Source organism: Erinaceus europaeus, chromosome 21 (genome assembly GCF_950295315.1).
Source record: "Erinaceus europaeus chromosome 21, mEriEur2.1, whole genome shotgun sequence".
Lineage (NCBI taxonomy): Eukaryota > Metazoa > Chordata > Mammalia > Eulipotyphla > Erinaceidae > Erinaceus > Erinaceus europaeus.
In genome coordinates, this window is record NC_080182.1 from 29,045,933 (window position 1) to 29,066,379 (window position 20,447).

The 20,447-nt window shown below is 56.0% G+C and overlaps 1 protein-coding gene across 1 annotated transcript in view; it reads right to left on the reverse strand.

Moving 5' to 3' along the window:
• Window positions 1–7,018: 7,018 nt before the first annotated feature.
• Window positions 7,019–20,447, reverse strand: part of SLC6A1 (solute carrier family 6 member 1) — a 16,312-nt gene continuing 2,883 nt past the window's right edge. The window contains exons 3-13 of the mRNA XM_060180898.1: window positions 19,701–19,841; window positions 18,495–18,627; window positions 15,854–15,988; window positions 15,650–15,753; window positions 14,968–15,092; window positions 14,491–14,603; window positions 14,174–14,305; window positions 12,592–12,694; window positions 11,631–11,731; window positions 10,139–10,306; window positions 7,019–9,009 (exon numbers count right to left, since the gene is read on the reverse strand). Coding sequence (XP_060036881.1) covers window positions 8,905–9,009; window positions 10,139–10,306; window positions 11,631–11,731; window positions 12,592–12,694; window positions 14,174–14,305; window positions 14,491–14,603; window positions 14,968–15,092; window positions 15,650–15,753; window positions 15,854–15,988; window positions 18,495–18,627; window positions 19,701–19,841 — 1,360 coding nt within the window. The 3' untranslated portion in view covers window positions 7,019–8,904. The remainder of the gene's footprint in view (window positions 9,010–10,138; window positions 10,307–11,630; window positions 11,732–12,591; window positions 12,695–14,173; window positions 14,306–14,490; window positions 14,604–14,967; window positions 15,093–15,649; window positions 15,754–15,853; window positions 15,989–18,494; window positions 18,628–19,700; window positions 19,842–20,447) is intronic.

Genomic DNA, 20,447 nt, shown 5'->3' on the forward strand with positions numbered 1-20,447 from the left:
GAGATGCTGGGGGAGAGACACTGAGGGGGAGAGGTGCTGGGGGGAGAGACAATGGAGGGAGAGATGCAGGGGGAGAGATGGGGGAGAGATGTGGGGGGAGATGCTGGAGGGGAGAGACAGAGAGGAGAGACACTTACAGCACAGAGATGTGCAGTGCTCCGCCCACCTCACTGTCTCTTCTCCATGGAAACTGTCAGGACAGTGTTTAAGCTGGAGGCTGAGATGCTCCTGGCAGCACACACGTGGGGCCTGTGTCTAGACCCAGCACCACATGACAGCACCACTGCACCAGGGGAAGCTTGGCCATAGCTGCCTTCAGGGTTTAGGTGTTTGGGGAACCCCCCCTTGGGCGCAGTGATTCTGGGGGCCTCTGGGTGGGGGAGGAGCAGGGAGGAACCTGGCAGAAGGGCTGGTGGGGTTGGGGAGGGGCCAGTGTGGCCAGCTTTGGGACATGGGGGTGCAGGGGCCTGAAGGAGGGAGGGGCACAGAGCCTGGCAGGGGACTGGCTCTAGCTGAGTGTGGGGGACACCCCCATATCTCCTTCCAGACCCCTCAGGGCTAGTCCCACTGGGGTCTGATGCCACCCTTGGGTGCTTGGTGGGTGCTGCTTTGTGTGTGAGGCAGGAGTCCCATCCAGCACCCTCCCCACACATCTCATGTACCCCTCTGGGGGACTGTCCCCACACTTCCTCTCTCTCCCACAGGCTGGGGGCTGCTGTGCTGAACACAGAGGTCTCAGGTGTCATCCTGTCCCCTTCTTACCAGGCCTCCAAGCTGCTCCCCAGGGAGAATCAGACTGACTGATCAGATCCTGCAAATCTCACCATCTTGCCTCATGATCACAGAATGGCTGCAAAGTCTCTGACATCACACTCCCTTGCAGCTGTGTTCAAAAGAAGAGTGTTCTGTTGTTATTATTATTATTATCATCTTACTTCAAAGAGGAACCACTCTTTCAGAAGCACTCTCCTTTCCTTTCCTGCCCCCCCCCCCCGCCCGCCCCATACTCTCACTTGCAACTGAGAAGAACTGGGGCACAGGCAGCCCTCTGGCTACAAGTGAGCCAGGGAAGCAAACCTCTAGTGAAGGAGGTGACCGGATGCTTGTGGTGGGTTTAGGCCAAGGCCCACGCAAGTCGTCTCTGAACAGCATCTGGGAAGCTTCTGGAGAAGGCAAGTGCCTGGGTTCAGGGGATAGTTCACCTGGGTGAGTGTGCATCTCATGGAGCCTGAGATCCTGAGTTCGAGACCCAAAACGATGGATGGTGGAGCATGGCTGTGGCATCTATCCCTGCCTCTCCCACTTCTGGCTAAGATACACACACAAAAAATCAAGCATCCAGCTGCGGGGGGTGGGTAGCAAAACCCCACACACACCAGGCCCTGTACCCCCCCACCCCACCCCCAAAATTCCAAATCCTGATGGCCGCCTCCCCAGTGAGTGTTGGAGTGTGTGAACATCCTTAGCGGAGGCTGCTGGGATGTTGGGGGCAGCAGGTGTGCCCAGCTGTGCACGCACACTGGTGTGAAACTGCATGCCTGAAACTTTATAATATTGCAAACACGCAGGATCAGTACAGCTATTTCTGTTTAACTTTGACAGATACACACACAGAGAGAGAGAGAGAGAGAAACGGGGGGGGGGAGAGACTCCAGACCCCAAAAGCTTCCTCCAGTGTGGCAGAGGCTGGGCTCACACCTGGGTCTCACGTAGGGCAAAGCAGCATACTGTCCAGGTGAGCTATTTTGTCGCCCTGACACACATATTTAAAAGTAGATAAAAAAGGAGGAAAAACTACATAAAATCCATCAGGCTGAATTATTCAACCGATTCTGATTAAACAGATATTCCCACAGAATGACAACGACAAGACTACAGCAACCACATGCCAGCCTCCTGCCCTCTGCCACCCTGCGGGCTCAGCCCCTGCACCCTGCACAGGACCCCCTTTCTCCTGGGCAGTGAATGGGTGGCGTGCCAGAGTTAAACCCGGACCCAGAGTCTCCGCCGGACACCCAGAGCACAAGCTCATATGGGGTGGGGGTGGGGGATGTCAGGCTAGACCTGCTTATGCAAATGAGCACATCAGTGTGGTTCTGATTAGTGGAAAGTTTGCCAAGTGATCTCTGATTGGCTGAATGTCAATCCTGGGAAGGTGTAGGCAGAGTCTTCTTCATGCAAATGAGTCCTTCAGGCAGTGCACTTCTGATTGGTGGACTGATTCTCAGCGGTGATTGGTGACTTTTCAATCCTGGATCAGGCTGTTTTATGTTTGGCATTTTCTGAGCGGTGGGCAACTCTGGGCCAGCCTGCAGATGCCAGGGGCTCCTGAAAAAGGTGGGATCCCACCCTCAACAGCCTCCCCACTCTGCTTTAGCCCTCAGCCTAGGCTGGCCCCTTTCATTTTATTTTATATTAATCAGTCTTCATTTATATAATTGTGTTTCTATTTCTGTATGTATAATTGGCATTTTTTCCCCTCCTGCAGTGCACATTGTCAGTCAGTCTGTCCCCTGGGTCCCTGCTGCTTTGCCCAAATCCACCTGTTTCAGTCACTGCTCAGCTACTGAGTCTTCACAAGCTGAGAGGCCCTGGGAGGGGAGAGGGGCCCGTGGCCTGGCTTCAAGCACCCCAGGTGGGCCCCAGACCACCAGAGCACAGGGATGGTGGGGGGCAGGGGGTCCCTACCCAGGGAAGTTTCTGGAAGAGGAGGACTCTTCAGAGTGTCCTTGATGTGTGAACAGGAGTTTACAGAGCAGAGGAGAGAGGGGAGGGGAGGGCCTCCCACACCCAAAGTCAGAGATGACAGCCACCCAGTCTTGGGTGGCGGCTGGCCATGACTGAGTTCGGAGGCCCGTTCCCCAGCTGCTGGCTGCTGCAGAGACCCAAGCTGGGCTCTCAGTCAGGGGAACCTGTTCAGAGAGAGGCCCAGACCCCTCTCCATCGCCCTCTGGCTATGTGTTAACTTTGGGGGTAGGGAGCAAGAGTGGGTGCAGGGGCAGGGCGCCATGGGATGGTTACCCCCCTGTAGGGAGCAGGGAGACAGGGAGCCCGAGCTGAGATCTGTTTGGAGGGGCCTGCCCTGTGCAGATGGGCCGGGCATGGAGGGTTGGGGTTGGGGCTGGCAGAGCTGGTGGGATGGGGTGGAGCTGGGCTGGGAGGTTCGGGTGTGGGTGTGGGAGGGAGGACGAAGGGCTGTGGGCTCTCCAGCCCTAGCGGAGCGCCAGCTGCAGGCCACGTGAGCCCCCAACTGCCAGTCTGGGCCGGCCCTTCCCAGAGGAGCCTGATGAGCCATTGTCTGCTGCAGAGCCTCAGCTTAAAAATATCCAGTGCACCCCCACCCCCGAAATTAGTGTTTCAGTGGGCCAGGATTGAGGGGTGCTGGGCGAGGGAAAAGGGGGTGCTCGTGCCCCAATTCCTTCTGAAGCAGCTCAGAGACCCCTGCCACAGCCCTTGGGTCCGGCACCCGCCACACTAGCCCAGGGGGCACCCTCTGCATGAACCCCTGCGGGCAACCTTGTCTGGGGTGCAGTGTCTTGGCTGTGCCCGTTTCCTGGGGTCCCCTCCTCCCAATGCACACATGCTTTGGGCTCCTCTGTACCGTCATTCATTCAATACCTGTTGTTTCTTTTCTTCCTTTTTTTCTTATTGCCAGCAGGGTTATCACTGGGGCTTGGTGCAGGCATGTGATTATTCCACTGCTCCTGGTGGCCTTTGCTTGCTTCCTCCTCCCTTCCCTTCCTTCCTCCCTCCCTCCCTTCCTCCATTCCTTCCATCCTTCCTTCTTTCCTCTCTTTCTCTTTCTTTTTTCTTTCTGTTTTCCTGGATAGAACAGAGAGAAATTGAAAGCAGAGGGAGAGACAGAGAGACACCTGCAGGCCAACTTTGCCGCTTGTGAAGCTTGCCCCCTGCAGTTGGGAAGCAGGGACTTGAACTCTGATTCTTGAGCATGGTGATGTGTGTGCTTAACTGGGTGCACAACAGCCTGCCCCCCTTCCTTTTTCTCCTTCCTTCTCCTTCTTTTAAATTCTTTTTTATTATCTTTATTTATTTATTGACTAGAAACAGCCAGAAATTGAGAGGAAGGGGGCACAGAGAGAGAGGGGTGCTGGGCAGTGGCGCACCCGGCCAAGTGCACATAATACAATGACTTATGCCAGGATCTGGTTTGAGCCTCTGGCTCCCCACCTGCAGGGGGGAAGCTTCATGAGTAGTGAGGCAGGTCTGCAGGTGTCTTTCTTTCTCTCTACTTCTCTATCTCTGCCTGCTCTCTCAATTTCTCTCTCTCCTATCAAATACAAAAATGGAAAAAATGGCCACAGGAGCAGTGGATTCGTAGTGCAGGCACCGAGCCCCAGCGATAACCTTGAAGCGACACAGAGATGGAAAGAGGCCTGCATCACTGCTTCACCACTTGTGAGCTTTCCCCCTGAAGGTGGGGACTGGGCACTCGAACCTGGGCCCCTGCGCACTGTAATGTGTACGCTCACCTGGCCCTGTTCACTCCTTGTTTTAAAAGATCATGCTCTACATCAGAAAAGGTAACAGCAGCAAATGCTGGAGAGGTTGTTGGGTCAAAGGAACCCTTCTGCACTGCTGATGGGAATGTCAATTGGTCCAACCTCTGTGGAGAACAGTCTGGAGAACTCTCAGAAGGCTAGAAATGGACCTCTATGATCCTGTAATTCCTCTCCTGGGGATATATCCTAAGGAACCCCACACACCCATCCAAAAAGATCTGTGTACACATATGTTCTTAGCAGCACAATTTGTAATAGCCCAAACCTGGAAGCAACCCAGGTGTCCAACAACAGATGAGTGGCTGAGCAAGTTGTGGTATACACACACACACACACACACACACACACACACACACACACACACACACAATGGAATACTACTCAGCTATAAAAAATGGTGACTTTATCGTTTTCAGCTGATCTTGGATGGACCTTGAAAAATTCATGTGAAGTGAAATAAGTCAAAAACAGAAGGATGAATATGGGATGATCTCACTCTCAGGCAGAAGTTGAAAAACAAGATCAGAAGAGAAAACACAAGTAGAACCTGAACTGGAATGGCATATTGCACCAAAGTAAAAGACTCTGGGGTGGGTGTGGGGGGAGAATGCAGGTCCAAGAAGGATGACAGAGGACCTACTGGGGGTTGTATTGTCATATGGAAAACTGAGAAATGTTATTTATGCATGTACAAACTATTGTATTTACTGTCAAATGTAAAACATTAATTTCCCAATAATGAAATTTAAATAAATAAATAAATAAAAATAAAAGATCATGCTTGGCCCTCTGAGCACCAGCTGGTCACCCGCCCAGTGGGAGCCGTTGTGGGGTGCCTGGGCTGTGTTGGGGGTCTGACAGACCACCAGGTTATGGCCGGGGCTTCATGCCGTCATGATTCCACGGCTTCCTGCAGCCTCGTCTCATTTTTCTGGGGAGCAGATGAGATGCAGAGAGGGAGAGAGGGCCCCATGCTGCTCCACCCCCCTGCACCCACCACCATCCCAGAGCTGGTGTGAGGGCCTGTGCCCAGCTCTTGCAGACGCTGCCTGGACTTTCTGCCCCCCTCTGCTCCCCCAGCAGGTTAACTCAGCTGCTTTTAAGCAGGGTCCTCTGAGGACTCTGGCAGGTGTTCAGAGCTAGGACTCACCTTAGCCAAGGCCCTGGGAGGGCAGCTGCCCCCTGTCCCCTGTCCCTCTGTCCCTTCACGCTCACTCAATTGCCTCAACCTCTAGGAGGACTCACAGCAGGGGAGGCAGATGGTGAGCTGATGGAGGTGAGTATCCTGAGAATAAGGCTTTGGGGGTAGCTCAGCTGGGGGTGGGCTGGTCAGGGAGGGCCTCTGAGAGGAGGTAGTGATGGATCAGAGGCTGAAGGAGGGAAGGACTGGCCCTGGATGAGCGGGGGGGGGGGAAGGTGCATGTCCCCCACTTCTCTGCCCGCCTGCACCCGTGCCCCTAGCTCTCCATTCTCTGTTCCTCTGTCCCCATCCATTCTGTCCCCTCCCCTCTGTCCCTCTCCTGGGCCTTCTTCATCCTTCCTCGGGCATCTCTGGGGTCTGAGCTTGAGCCCCACGCTGAGGTGTCCTCAGGGCTCCTTGCCTCATGCACCAGGCCTGGGAACTGGTGAGTGCAGAGGTCCTGGGCCAGGAGCAGGCTGGGGTGGGGGGCATGTGTGGGGTACCCTGCGCTTAGTCTGGAGGTAGGCAGATCAGGGCCAGCACTCCAGGTTAGAGTGGGAAGGGGTCCCTGCTCTCTGAACTGGGTGGGAGGGGCTGTGGAGCCTTGCAGCCTGGAAAGTCCTGGATCTGAAGGGAGAACCAGGCAGCCCGGAGGAGCTCCCCCACCGACTCTTCCAGCACCTCGCAGCCCTCAGTCCGACTCCTGAGGAGAGACCCATGGGTGTGGGGGCAGGGGGGGATGCTGCAACCCTGGGGCCTCATGAGATAGAAGAGAGACCCGTGGTCCCCACCACCATCCCAGAGCTCTCCCGGGGCTCAAGCCCAGAGCCTCACTCACAGTGAGGAGTGTCTCTACCAGGTAAGCTTTCTCCCCGCCCCTAAAACAAATACAATATCTTGCAAAGAGAATCAGCCTGTCAGGCTGGGGAGATAGTATAATGGTTATGCAGAGACTCTCATACCTGAGACTCCAGAAGTCTAGGGTTCAATCCCCAGCACCACCATAAGCCAGAACTGAGTAGTGCTCTGGTAAAGAGAGAGAGAGAGAGGGAGAGAGAGAGAGAGAGAGAGAGAGAGAGAATCAGCCTGTGAATGTCAGGCTAATGAGACGTGCCCTCACCGTCTCTCTCAGGCCTGAGTCTAGCTGATCAGCTCAGCTTCCTAGCCCTGAGGCCCAGGGATGCCAGAGTTTGGGGGATCGTCTGTCCATCCTGTCAACCAGGGAGCCCACATTTCTCTGGTGTTGGTGAGCAGTGCTGAGAGTGGTGTTCTCCTGGAAGAAGCCTTGTACCCACTCCCCCAAAGAACCAAGACTCGCCACGGTACATCATAGAACCTTTATTACTTTTTCCTCTAGACTCTTAGAGACATGCTGTGGTTCTGACACCATCTGTGGATGGTTTAAACGCATCTTCATTTACACATATTTTACATTTGGTCCATAGAACAGATCATCTTACTAAATAATACTGTGATTTTTTTTAAACAGACTCTGTATATAGTTTGAATATGTATATATTACATATATATTTTTTAATATAGAGATAGATTTACTTGGTGTTTCTGAGAATAAATCCTTATTGCAAAAAAAAAAAAAGACATAGATGATAACACAGAAGCTTTCCCTCCACCCAGGGCAAGTACTACAAAAGAAGTCACAGGAGTTCACAGTCGTCACAGTAGTCGTATTGTGCTATGGGAGCGGGTGCGGGTGGAGGCCGGGGAGGGAGGGGGTCCTGCCGGTCCCCTGACTCTGCCTCACAAAGTCTCACAGAGAGAAAGTGCTGAGGTTTCCCGCCCTTACTCGACAGGGCTTCACTGGGGGCCAGGGGGCGCAGCTGGGGAGACACAGTGTGGGTTCTGCGTGTCTAAGCCCTATTGTTGAAGGAGTGTGCGTGGGGGTCAGGGGTTCTTGGGCTGGCACCTGGGACGCCCGGCAATGAGACTATTTTACAGATGATCCCCAGGAGGGGCTGGGGATCACAGTGGACCCCAGCGCCCGCCTTGAGAAGAATGGAGACGTGTGCGTGTGTATCTAGGCTCACCTACGTAGTTATTTTTTCTTCTCTACCATAATGTGCTTAGTACTCTGAGGGTAATACTTTATTGCAAGGACTGGTGTGCTGGTCACATCTGGATGAGAGAGAGAAGGAGAGATTGAGAGAGATTCACAGTCACTTTATCAATCATGATTATTAAGGGTTAGTTGTCCAACACGGAGTGTGAGTTCACTAGCTAGGGGGCTAGGGGGTGTGGTCGGGGGTGTGCTATGGGGGACCCCGACTTCCTGCGGCTTGAAGGAAACTGTCTTCACAGGACAGCCACCACCATCAGGACCCCAAGGCCAGGAGCGGGGAGGGTGGGGAGGGGGGTCTGGAAGCTCTTGGGGGTGGGGGGTAGTCAAGCCCCTCAGTTCCTGGGTGGGGAGAGTTGTGGCAGTGAGGACCAGCCCACTGAGGAGCTCTGAGGAGAAGAGGGGCAGCAGCTTTTTGTAGGGGGGGGGTGTCGACACAGAGCTGGATTCTTTCTGGTTCTGAAAGAGACCTACCTGCACCAGCATCTCTGAAATCTGGGGTGGGGGGAAAGGAGCCTCAGAGACTTCCCATTAGATTGCTTTCCCAGTACCCCCCTGGGGTTCCAGAAATGGTGATTCCAGTTGTACTTGTGGCAGTTTTTCAAGGAGCAGGGCCCTCCTCTGGAAGGTTTATCCTCAGGCCAGGATACAAATGGCCTGGTCAGGGGGCAGAAGGGGAGAAGGCCACCCCTGCCCAGCCGGCTGGGGATCCCCTGGAAGGAGGCGGGGGGGGGGTCCTGGGGCCTTTGTGCCCAGCTGCCTTGGGAAGGAGGGAACACAGGGGGGCAGGGGGCTGGGAGAGCCACCACAGGGTGCCTCCGTGTCCAGTGACAGTCCTGGGTCTGGCAGATGGGAGGCCATCACCAGCCACGGCAGAGGGGCCACCCACCAGCAGGGTGAGGGATGGTCAGCCTGGCAGGGACAGCAGGGGAGAGGGGCACCAGCCTGTGGGGAGCCGAGACCCCCCATCCCTCCCCTCTGTCCCTCCCTCCATCCCCTCCCTGCGTTGTAGTGATGGTGTCCAGACTCGCCACTCGAGGTAGGTTGAGCAAGACTCAGGAAGGTCCAGCCGTCAAGTGGTGGTCCTGCGCCCCTCTGGCTGACTGGGGTGGTGTGGACCACCGCCCACCCTAGATGTAGGCCTCCTTGCTGTCCGAGCCACCAGCCTGGGGCTGCTCGGGGCCGTTCTCGGGGCGCGTCACGTCCTCGCTAGGCTGCACCATGACCTGGAGACGCTGCAGGCAGTGAGGGCAGGTGGGGCTCAAGGGCTGCACCCTAGCTCCATCCTCCACACAGCGGCTACCCCCAAACCCAGACCCATCTGTCCTGCCCCCATGTCACCAAACTACCAGCAAAGCTGCTCAGGCTCCGGGTCCCACAGCCCCGGCCTCCACGATGACAGTGCAGCTCCTTCCCTTCTTGCAAAAACTGGGGACAGTATGCACCCCCTCTCCCAGGGCCTTTGCATTGCTCCTGTCTGGTATAGTCCTCCTTCCAGATGGTTCCACAGCTTGCTCTCCTGCTGTCTCCTCCTTGGGGGCCCTCTCCAGCCTTCCATACCCCCCTCCTTGACTAACTGCCCCTCTGTCCACCCCAAATGCCGGCAACACGGAGGCAGAGCTATTGTCTGGTGGGTGGCCATGACCCCAGTGCTGCCAGCTATGCCGAGCATGCAGTGGGCCTTTCCTGGGTCCTTTTCCCCTTCACTCCCCACAGCCTACGGCCCAGCTGTCTTTTGAGGCTCAGAAGCGGGTTGTGGGGAACAGGAACGCCGGGCCCAACTTGGGGAGAGGGTGGCAGGGCCTGACAGTGCAGGAAGGGTCCCCACTGGGCCTCAGTTTCTCCATCTGCGGGGAGGGGGAAGCTGGGGTCACACCCCACACTCATCTTCCTTCCACGCAAATCACTGAGCTCCCTCTTCCAACTCCGATGGGTCTGCTGGGACTGGATGTGGTGGGGGAGAAGGCGAGAGCTCCAGGTCTGGGGTCCCTTCAGGGCCTCCAGCAGACCCTACTCGGGCACCCTGAGGTCCTCTCGCCACACCCCCATCCTTATTCTCAGGCCCAGGGGCCCTGACACTGCCTGCTTCACCAGAGAACTGGGTATAGTTTCAGATAGCACTGGTGTGGACTAGAGTAAGTGGGTCCCCACTGGGGCATCTCTTCTTGAGGGGAGACAGAGAGACCTCTTCATTCAGTTCTCAAGGGACTAAGCATTCAACACCAACCCCCTCCCTGGACCCTGCTCCAATGCTGTGATTCTTAACAGCTTCTGGGATCCCCCCAACCTTTTTCTGCTCCCACCTTCGCTGTTTCTGGCCAGTCGTGTTCCCCCACAGAGGGCGCAGTGATGGGGGTGGCATACCTGCTTCAGGGAGCCCTTGAGGGTGAGGAACATGTAGGCCATGTAGCCGGGTATGAGAATCATAGAGGACAGTGCCATGAGCCAGCCCACGCCCTGGCCCCACTTGGGGAAGACGTAGCTGCCCATGGTGAGCGGGGTCATCTGCACCGCACTGAAGATGAACACTCCCTGCAGGGGGGGCAGGGGGCAGTCAACAGACAGGACCCTGAGACCCCCCCAAAGACCACCACCCTCCCCCCCACCAGACAACCCTCGGTGGCCTGGCGGGAATCCCTTACGCTGCACCCCTGCTGGTATGGCAGGGATGTTGGGCCCTGGGTTCGAGTCCCAGCCCCACATGGGAGCTGTATGGATGGTGGGGTGGTGCTGTGTGTCTCTACTCTATCTCCGTATCTCTTACCATCTCTGTCTCTCTGCTCTTCACCCTCTATGAGGAGTCGAAATAAAAAACAGACAGACTGCCAGGAGTGGTGGAATCCTGCAGGCAGGAAGCCCCAGTGGCAAGGAGGAATAGGAATGAATGAATGAATGAATGAATGAGCAAGTCAGGGCTTCAGGCAGGAAAGAGCATCCTCTTATGGGAGAGCCCAGAGCTAAGAAGTGCCTTCCCCATGAGGACCAATGAGAAGGGCCACCCGTTTGGAAAGAACCAATAGGAAAAAGGGCACCCTTTCTGAGAGAACCAATAGAAAAAGGCACCTGCCATGGGAGGACCAATACGAAAAAGGGGATTCTCTGAGAGGACCAATAGGAAGGAAGGAGGAGTCTTTGGGAGAGCCAATAGGAAAAGGCATTCATGGCTGGAGACACAGCACAGTGGTTCTGCAAAAGCCGTTCCTGCCGCAGGATTTGGGGGATCTCAGGTTCAATTCCCAGCACCACCATCTGCCAGAGCTGAACAGGGCCCTAGAGTTTCTCTCTGCATCTCTCTCATTAAAATAAAATAAATAGGGGGCTGGGCGGTAGCATAGCAGGTTAAATGCACATGGCACAAAGCTCAAGGACTGGCGTCAGGATCCAGGCTTGAGCCCCAAGCTCTCCACCTGCAAGGGGGTTTACTTCACAAGCAGTGAAAGGTCTGTAGATGTATTTCTCTCCCCCTCTGTCTTCCCTTCCTCTCTGTTTCTTTCTGTCCTATTCAACAAAACCAACAGCAATAACAATAATAATAACAACAACAATGATAAACAACAAGGGCAATAAAAATGAAAAAAAATGGCCTCTAGGAGCAGTGGATTCATAGTGCATGCATGGAACCCCAGTGATAAGCCTGAAGGCAAAAAAAAAGAAAAGAAATAAAAAATATTTTAAAAGTGGAGGAATGTCATGTCCACAGAAGGCTGATGTAATAAGTTCTCGGGGCTCAGAGCAGATTCTCAACAAGCTGTGTGTACAGTGTTAGAAGCACCAGACTGGCGCTGCCCCCCCCCCCCCCGGCTCCAGAAGCTTCCCTATGGGCCTGAGTCTCCCTGGCTGCCCCCCTTGTGCTTACCGCCACAATGATGGGGGTGAAGAAGGACCAGCAGAGCTTCCACCAGATGCAGGGCCTGGAGCCCACCATCTCCTGGATGTTGTCATAGAAGCGGTTGACACCTGTGACAGCCAGCGGGGTGGGGTGTGGGTGAGCTCTGGGTAAGGGGGCCCAGAGCCCAGTGCTGCCCCCACCCCTGTGAGCAGTTGGGCAGGCTGCCACCCTCCCAGCCTGTCTCCTGTTCTCTGATCCCTCAGCGGCCACACACCCAGGTCATGTGGGCTGAATGGGCCCTGGCCACCCGCCGAAGTGCCCTGAGAGTGCTTTCACCCTCACTGAGCTTTCAAATGTGGTCAACAGCGCATTTCCCTGATGCTGCAAGCCACTGAGAGCTTGCCGAGAAGAGCTGAAAACCTTGCCAATACGCTGTGTTTGAAAGAGGCTCAGGAGGTGCGTCGCGGGCAGAGCACTGGACTTGCAAGCAATAACAATAGCAGCAATGACAATAACAATAATAACAATAAGGGAACAAAAATGGGGGAAAATGGCCTCCAGGAGCAGTGGACTCATAGTGCAGGCACCAAGCCCCAGCAATAACCCTGGAGGCAAAAAAAATTTTTAAGGGGCTTGGTACAGCACACCTGGTTGAATGTACATGTTACAATACCCAAGGACCCAGGTTCAAGCTTCCCAGGTCCCACCTGCAAGGGGGGAAGTTTCACAAGTGATGAAACAGGGCTGCAGGTTTCTCTCTCACTCCCTAGGTTTCTCTCTCACTCTCTTCCTTTTTCTCTCAACTTCTCTGACTCTGTCCAAAATAAATAAAAAGGTAAGTTAAAAAATGTTATTTTAAATGAGTAAGTGGAAAGCATTAATGACACCCTGATTTTTTTCCCCTTTTTTCTTGTTTAGACAGAGTCTCAAGCAAGCATTCTTATGTCAAAGTCCGAGGAGCTGCAAGGGAGGGTGGGTGGACGCTCACCATAAAACCAGGAGATGGAGACACACTCGAAGAACACGAGGAAGAGCAGGCTCATGCCGCTGGCCGAGTAGTAGTCAAACAGCTTGAAGACATAGATGCCTCCCTGTAGAGAAAACGCGTGAAGACGGGCTCCCTGGCCAGGCGCACAGCCATCCATCCAGGAGGAGGCTGGGGTCAGGCCACAAGGCAGCCAGAAGGCCTGGGCCCTGGGAACAAGCAGGTGTGACCCTGGGCTCTAGGGGGTGAGGGGCAGGTGGAGGGAAGGGCCTATTTCTAGTAAGGCCTCCGTTTTCCCTCCTTCCTTCCTTCTGTTGTTCAGAGCTCTAGTTTACTTTCTTAAACAGCCCAAGAACCAGATGGTACCCCACCTTGAACTAGCCAAATCACTCACACCTTCCTTCTGTCTAAAACCTGGCTCCAGCAGGGCATTAATCAAACATACAAGTAGGGAGACATAAAATTCAGACTCCAAAGTCAGGGTTCACGAAATACTGCAACCCCTGCCTCCCTCCGCCCACCACAACTCCCATAATCCACCACACTGGCCAGCAGGGTTGTCACTGGGGCTTGGTGCATGCCTAAGAATCCTCCACTTCCAGTGACTAATTTTCCTTTTTTTTTTTTTTTTCCATTAGATAGGACAGAGAAAAATTAAGAGGGGAGGAGGAGATAGGGAGAGAAAGAAAGACCCTGCAGCCCTGCTTCACTGCTCAAGAAGCTTCCCCTCTGCAGGTAGGGAGCAGGGCTCGAACTAGGTGCACCAATGCCCAGCCACCTGCTTGACTTTCTTTTATTTTTTGTGTTGAGCCATGGGATGAACCATGGGTCATGAACATATGCAAGAACACTAAGTGGTCTCCTTTGCCCAATTAAAGAAAATCCTGTATCTAGAAAGGAGGGGAGAAATGTGAGAAGAGACAGAGGAGAGGAGAGACCCCACATCCCTGCCCACCCTCCATGGGGCTCCCTGGGTGCTGTGCATGGTGCTGAGAGAGGAGAGACCCCACAGCCCTGCCCACCCTCCATGGGGCTCCCTGAGTGCTGTGCATGGTGCTGACAGAGGAGAGACCCCACAGCCCTGCCCACCCTGCATGGGGCTCCCTGAGTGCTGTCCATGGTGCTGAGAGAGGAGAGAGCCCACAGCCCTGCACACCCTCCATGGGGCTCACTGGATGCTGTGCATGGTGCTGAGAGGGGAGAGACCTCACAGCCCTGCCCCACCCTCCATGGGGCTCACTGGGTGCTGTGCATGGTGCTGAGAGAGGAGAGACCTCACAGCCCTGCCCACCTTCCATGGGGCTCCCATGTTGTGCCATCAATCAGACCTGGGGCCTCACACATAGGAGGCCTGCCCTCTACCTTTTAGTTTGTCTCCTGGTCCCTGGTCTTCTTCTAGTCTCTCAGATTCCCCAAGCCCATCCCCATCAGGGCCACCAGTGTTGAAACCCTGCCCATGCCCCCCACATTCTTTCCCAGCTGACAGCTTGGGGGGTCCCCACCTGGCTTGCTGGCCTGGGCCAGAGATGGTGCTCCCCGAGCACTGTGGTAGGCCGGGCCCTGGGTGACCAGTGGGCAGGCTCACCTGGGTGATGTTGGAGAGGCCGATCAGATAGGAGACGATGCAGACAGCGGCAATGAAGAGCTCACGCCGGTTGCGCAGGAGCCTAGGGTACTCGTCCACCAGGGCAGTGATGAAGCCCTCCACCGTGCAGAACTGCGCGAGTCAGAGGTCAGCAGCAGCCTGTCCACTGCAGCCTGAGCCCCAGGGCCAATCGCCCAGGACTCTTGCCCCAGGACCTCAGACCCTTGAGCCCGGCTGAGCATTCCCTGTGGGGGGTGGGGGCTGCAGGGCCGTCTCTCAGGCTGGAAGGGGTCCCCAAGGCAGGGTGGGGTACTCACTTGACTGTCAATGCCCAACATCAGCAGCATGGAGAAGAAGAGGATGGCCCATAGCGGGGAGACAGGCAGCTGGGTGACAGCCTCGGGGTATGCCAGGAAGGCCAGCCCGGGGCCTGGGTGGGGGCAGGGGGTGTGAGCGCTGGGGCACTGCACTGAGCCTCATCTGGGGGCTCCCCTCGCGCCCTCTCCTGGGTGGCCTTGCAGTAACAGACCCACAGCCCTGACCACCATCCATGGGGTCCCTGGGTGCTGAGAGAGGAGAGACTCCACCGCCCTACACCACACTGCATGGGGTTCCCTGCGTGGGCATGATAGCTGGCCTGGGGTCAGTGCCAGCCCTCTCTCCTCACCCCCACCCCCAGGCCTCAGGTTCCTCATCCGGGCGCATGTAGACAGGAAGGGGAGGCTGGGATGACAGCCCCCTGTAGGCTCCCTGCCTCGCTCGCTCGCCCACCTAGCCCTGCCCTGCGCAATGACCTGAGGCGGCCACGTCGGCAATGGACCTCTTGGTGACGTGCGCCATGAAGCCCACGATGGAGAAGATGACAAAGCCGGCGAACATGCTGGTACAGGAGTTGATGCAACAGACGATGATGGAGTCCCTGCAGGACGCCAAGGGTCATGGTGGGCTCGAGGCCGCCACCAGGCCCACCGCCCGGGCACTAGGGAAGCGGCTGGAGGGAGGGGAGAAAGGCCAGGGGCGTGGCCTGACAGATAGGCGTGGTCTCAGCAGAGGCCGTGGCCTGGAAGGCGTGGTCTGGTTGGTGGGCGTGGCTGTAAAACTTTCAGCAAAGGGGTGTGGCCTGGAAAGGAAGTATGGGCCGAGGTGGGGGTGTTAAGGGGCGTGGTCCTGGAAGGATGGACTTGGTTGCAAGTGGTCTCAGGGGAGACGTGGCATGGGAGAGGGTGTGTGTCCTGGAAAGGAGGGTGTGACCGAGAAGGGGCACGGGCTGTGGAGGGCGTGGCTGAAAGGGCGTGGCCTTAGAGGAAGGGCGTGGCCTGGAAAGGCCAGGTGCGGTTTTTAAAGGGGCATGGCCTTGACAGGAGGGCGTGCCTGGAGGGGCGTGGTCTGGAAGGAAGGACCTGTTTTGGACAGGAGGGCGTGGTCTGGTTGAGGGGCGTGTCCTGGGCAGGAGGTGCCCCAGGAGCTGACTCACACCTGTAGACATTATTGTGGAAGGAGTTGTAGCTGCCCAGGGCGATGAGGGAGCCCAGGCCCAGCCCGTAGGAGAAGAAGATCTGGGTGGCCGCGTCCAGCCACACCTACAGGCAGAAGCGTCAGACAGTCATCAAGCTGGAGATGGCAGGGGCTGCACCCAGCGGGCACCCCCTTTGCACAGGGGGCCACCCCGGGGCTGCTCACCTCCGAGTCTGACAGCTTGCGGAAGTTGGGGGTGATGTAGAAGAGGATGCCCTCCCGGGCCCCAGGCAGCGTCACCCCGCGGAAGAACAGGATAATCAGCATAATGTAGGGGTAGGTGGCCGAGAAGTACACCACCTGGGAGGAGACCGATCCAGTCAGCCCCTTCCTCCAGGAAGCCTGCCCAGATTCCAAAGCTGAAAACTGTTCCCAAGTCCCCTGCTGGAATCTGAGCCAAACAGCTCGGCCAGCACCTGGGGCTTCTGTTCACCCACCCCTGCTTTTTTCATTTCCTTCTGTCTAAAATGCTCAATAATTGTCATGACAAGTATGTTTAACCCTTGGGGCGGGGTGGTGGTGCACCTGGTTAAGCACCCACATTATAGTGTGCAAGAACCCGAGTTCAAGCCCCTGCTCCCTACCTGCAGGGGGAAAGCTTCATGAGTGGTGAAGCAGGGCTGCAGATGTCTCTCTATCTCCCCCTTCCTCTCAATTTCTCTCTGTCTCTATCTGATAAATAAATACAGGTAATTTTAAAAAGAATGTTTAGGGGGTCGAGAGGTAGCTCAGCAGGTTAGGACAGGAATAAGGATCCCGGTTGGAGCCTCGGCTCCCACCTGCAGGGGAGTCGCTTCACAGGCAGTGAAGCAGGTCTGAAGGTTTCTTTCTTTCTCTCCCCCTCTCTGTCTTCCCCTGCCTTGTCCATTTCTCTCTGTCCTGTCCAACAGCAATATCAATGGCATCAATAGCAACAACAGCAACAAACTGGGGGAAAATGGCCTCCAGGAGCAGTGGATTCATAGTGCAAGAACTGAGCCCCAGCAATAACCCTGTAGGCAAAAAAAAAAGGAACAATTCCAGTTCGCTCAGTCCCTAGAATGTTAAGTACACGAGGGACACTTTCTTCAGCGCTTAGAAATGCCCAGGAGGTAGAGCAGACCAGGTCAGCCTGACAAGGGCTCAATGTATATAGATGAAAATTTCTTCCTTTCTTTTCTGCAGAGTGCTAGTGGCTCTGAGTCACTTCTTCCCTCGAAGACAGAGACGTGAGAGAGATGAGGAGACACCACAGCACCAGAGCTTCCTCCAGTCCCGGAGCACCTCCCCTGTGGAGCTGGGACTTAGACCCAGGCTGTGCCCATGGCAAGGCAGGTACCCCCCCACCCCCAGGGAGATCTCCCTGCAGCCCTGGGTGTTGACCTTTCAAGATCTTCTCTGGAAACGTCCTTTGTGAGGATACTTGCCAGCTGTTGAGGGCTTTATAGAAAGCATCGTCTCCTTTGAGTCCAATAGAAAGAAAACTGTGAGCAGGGCACATTAATTTTTATTTTCTTTATTATTTATTTATTTATTTATTTATTTATTGTGCTCAGCAGGGCTTCACTGCTCCAGGCTGACTTTTTTTTTTCCAGAATGAAACAGAGATGGAGACAGAGGAGAGAGACACCCCAGCAGCACACAAGAGCTTCCTCCAGTGTGGTGGGGGCCATGGTTAAACAGTGCCCTGTGCAGGGGAGCTCTCCTGCCAGCCCAGACAAACCCACCTTACAGAGGCAGGAAGGCAGCTTCAGAAAGGTGAGGTGACTCGCCTGAGGGTATATAGCCCTGCAGAAGGCTGCACTGAAGTGTGAGCTCAGGACCAGCCTGTGGAGCCAGTCCCCCAGGAGCCTCCCCGCTGCTCCTCCAGACCTCCTGTGCTTGGCATGAGGCAGGGCAGGGCAGGAGCTGGAGGACAGCTATGGGGGAGGGGGGTCCTAGAGCAGCACCTGCCTCCTGCCTTCCAGAGCTGCCACACCTGGGAGGATCTGGGTCCTGCTTCCCTGGCCAAGCACTGCTCAGAGCCAGTCCCAGCAGTGCTGGGGATTAAACCTGCAGCTGCTTGAATGTAAGTATTTTATTTTATTTTTGCCTCCAGGGTTGTCACTGGGGCTTGGTGCCAGCACTATGAACCCACTGCTCTTGGTGGCCATTTTTTTTCCATTTTATTGGGTAGGACAGAGAGAAATTGAGAGAGGAGGGGAGATAGAGAGGGGGAGAATGAGAGACACCTGCGGACCTGCTTCACCGCTTGTGAAGTTTCCTCCTTGCAGGTGGGGAGTCAGGGACTCAAACCCGGGTCCTTGCCCAGGTCCTTCCTTGCACTTCGTACTATGTGTGCTTAAATTGGGTGTGCCACCACCTGGCCCCCTCTTTTTATTTATTTATGTTTACTTTTCTTTGCCACCTGGATTATCACTGGGTCTGGGTTGGGTGCCAGTGCTAGGAATACACCAATTTTGGTGGTCATTTGTTCTTTTTTCTCCTTTTCTTTTTTCTACTTCATTTGAAAGGACAAGAAGGGAGAGTAAACAAGGAGAGAGAAAGTGAGACACTTGCAGTCCTCTTTCACCACTCATAAAACTACCCTTCTACAGGTGGGGAGTGGGGGCTCAAACACGGGTCTTTCTGCATGGTCACGTGTGCTCTCAGCTGGGGGAAACACACCCTGACCCTGGAGTGTGAGCCTTGTGCCTGCCACTGGCTGTGCCTGCTTCTCTCTACTGACTCCACAATTGCCCAGAGGGGCTGTGCCATTCTTATTCCCCTTTCTCAGGAAGGGAAACTGAGGCAGACCCCTCCTGCCACTCCCGGCCCAGGCACATACCTTGCCCGTCCAGCCCACGCCCTTCCAGATGCAGAAGTACACCAGGACCCAGGCGATGGCTAGCGTGATGGCCAGGGGCCAGCGGATCTGCCCCGGCTTGTCCAGACCGTCTGTCATCTGATGCATATTGCGCCTAGGGACAGAGGAGGGACCCTCAGTGGGGCTGGTGGGGGCTGAAGGGACCCCAGGGTGCCCAGGGGAGATGACACCCTCCTATGACAGCCCACAGTACTGCAGTCCAGGACTTGGGGGTGGGGGCTGTCACACAAATCAGCCTCTACACTGAGGTGAGAGCTGCTGGGGGCTGAGGGCCAGTGCACAGCTGCAGACTCTGTGTGAGGATGCAAACGTGGGCTGCATAACTGAGAACGCACTTGGCCACACCTGAATCAGATGGGCTCGGATAGTGACACCCAGGGCAGAAACACTTTCCGGCCCTCCCAAGGCCCATGGGTCCCTCTAGGGTCCACCTCGGTTGTGCCTCATAGATGCTACTTCCTGAACACAGGGCCAGACTCAGTCTCAGACACCTGGGTCTGACCACTGAGGACAGATTTGCTCTGTTAGCTGACTGAGGAAGTCTAGGAGCAGAGACCATGCACAGCACCAACAGAGCCCCATGGAGGGTGGGCAGGGCTGTGGGGTCTCTCCTCTCTCAGCACCATGCACAGCACCCAGGGAGCCCCATGGGGGGTGGGCAGGGCTGTGGGGTCTCTCCTCTCTCAGCACCATGTCAGCACCCAAGGAGCCCCATGTTGCAAAGTGCTCTTCTACCCACAGACTGAAGCTACAGCTCCCCACAGAGCCTTGGGCAGCCCTGCTTTTATCCTGCCTTCAACTCACCAGCATGCACTGTCCTCAGCCCCGGGACCTGGGGTGCCTGCCCCTTACCCCCACCAATGCCCATCTTCCCCGCTGTGTGTCCAGGTCCTTGAGCAGACTGGCCAGCTGTGACTTTGCTCACTGCTCACCTTCTCCCAGCCTGGCTCTGCCCCCTCCTCCTGGGGCAGCCTGTCCCTTTCTAGCCCTGGCTGTGCACCCCCCACCCAGGGAGCCTGCCTCCCATCCCTGGCTGCCCCCCAGCAACCTGTCCCCCATCCCTGACCACCCCCCCACCACAGGAAGCCTGTCTCCCATCCCTGACCACCCCCCTACCACAGGAAGCCTGTCCCCCATCCCTGGCCACACTCCCCCACCTATACTCACTCCCAGAACTCCACCACAGCACTGGTCATGTTGGTGGTGTTGACGAGGCTATAGTTGGAGAAGCAGTGCTCTGTGTTCCAGGGGTTGTCACATTGTTTCCATGGCAGCGTCTGCAAGGGCCACGCACACAGGCTCAGACACCTCAGGAGTTCACCCATACATACCCCCTTCCCCATGGCTTAAGGTGTGGGCCGTACTGGGGGTTCTGAAAGAGCCCAGAGGGGGGCCAGCAGCTCGCTGGAGAGCTCACAGCCCCGGAACCACATGGAGCCTGGGCCCCACAAGCAGCAGGCAATGTCCATGGCCGGTGACCCTGGGGACAGACACGCCTCTCCCAGCACAGGGGCACCAGTGGCAACATGAACGCTACGTGTTCTCTGCAGGGCTGCCAACAGGAACAGCTCGGGGTCCATGTGGGGACACCACTGAGCAGTCCCCGGTGGGCACCCATCCAACTGCTTCATATGCTCTGTTTTAGGGAGAGAAGGAGGAAGAGAGAGAAAGAGAGAGAGAACAGCACAGCTCTGCTATTCGTGGAGTTTCCCCTGTGCAGTCCACAGTGCCTCCCTGCGGTGCTGGGGCTTGCACCCAGGGCCTCTGGAATAGAAGGTACAGTCCTGGGGGCACTCTCTCTGCCTGTAGACTTCCCTGCACTTTAGTGCCAGGCTGTGATGCACCCAGTAGAGTGCACATGTTACAGTGCACAAGGACCCGAGTTCAAGCCTCCAGTTCCCACCTGCAGGGGGG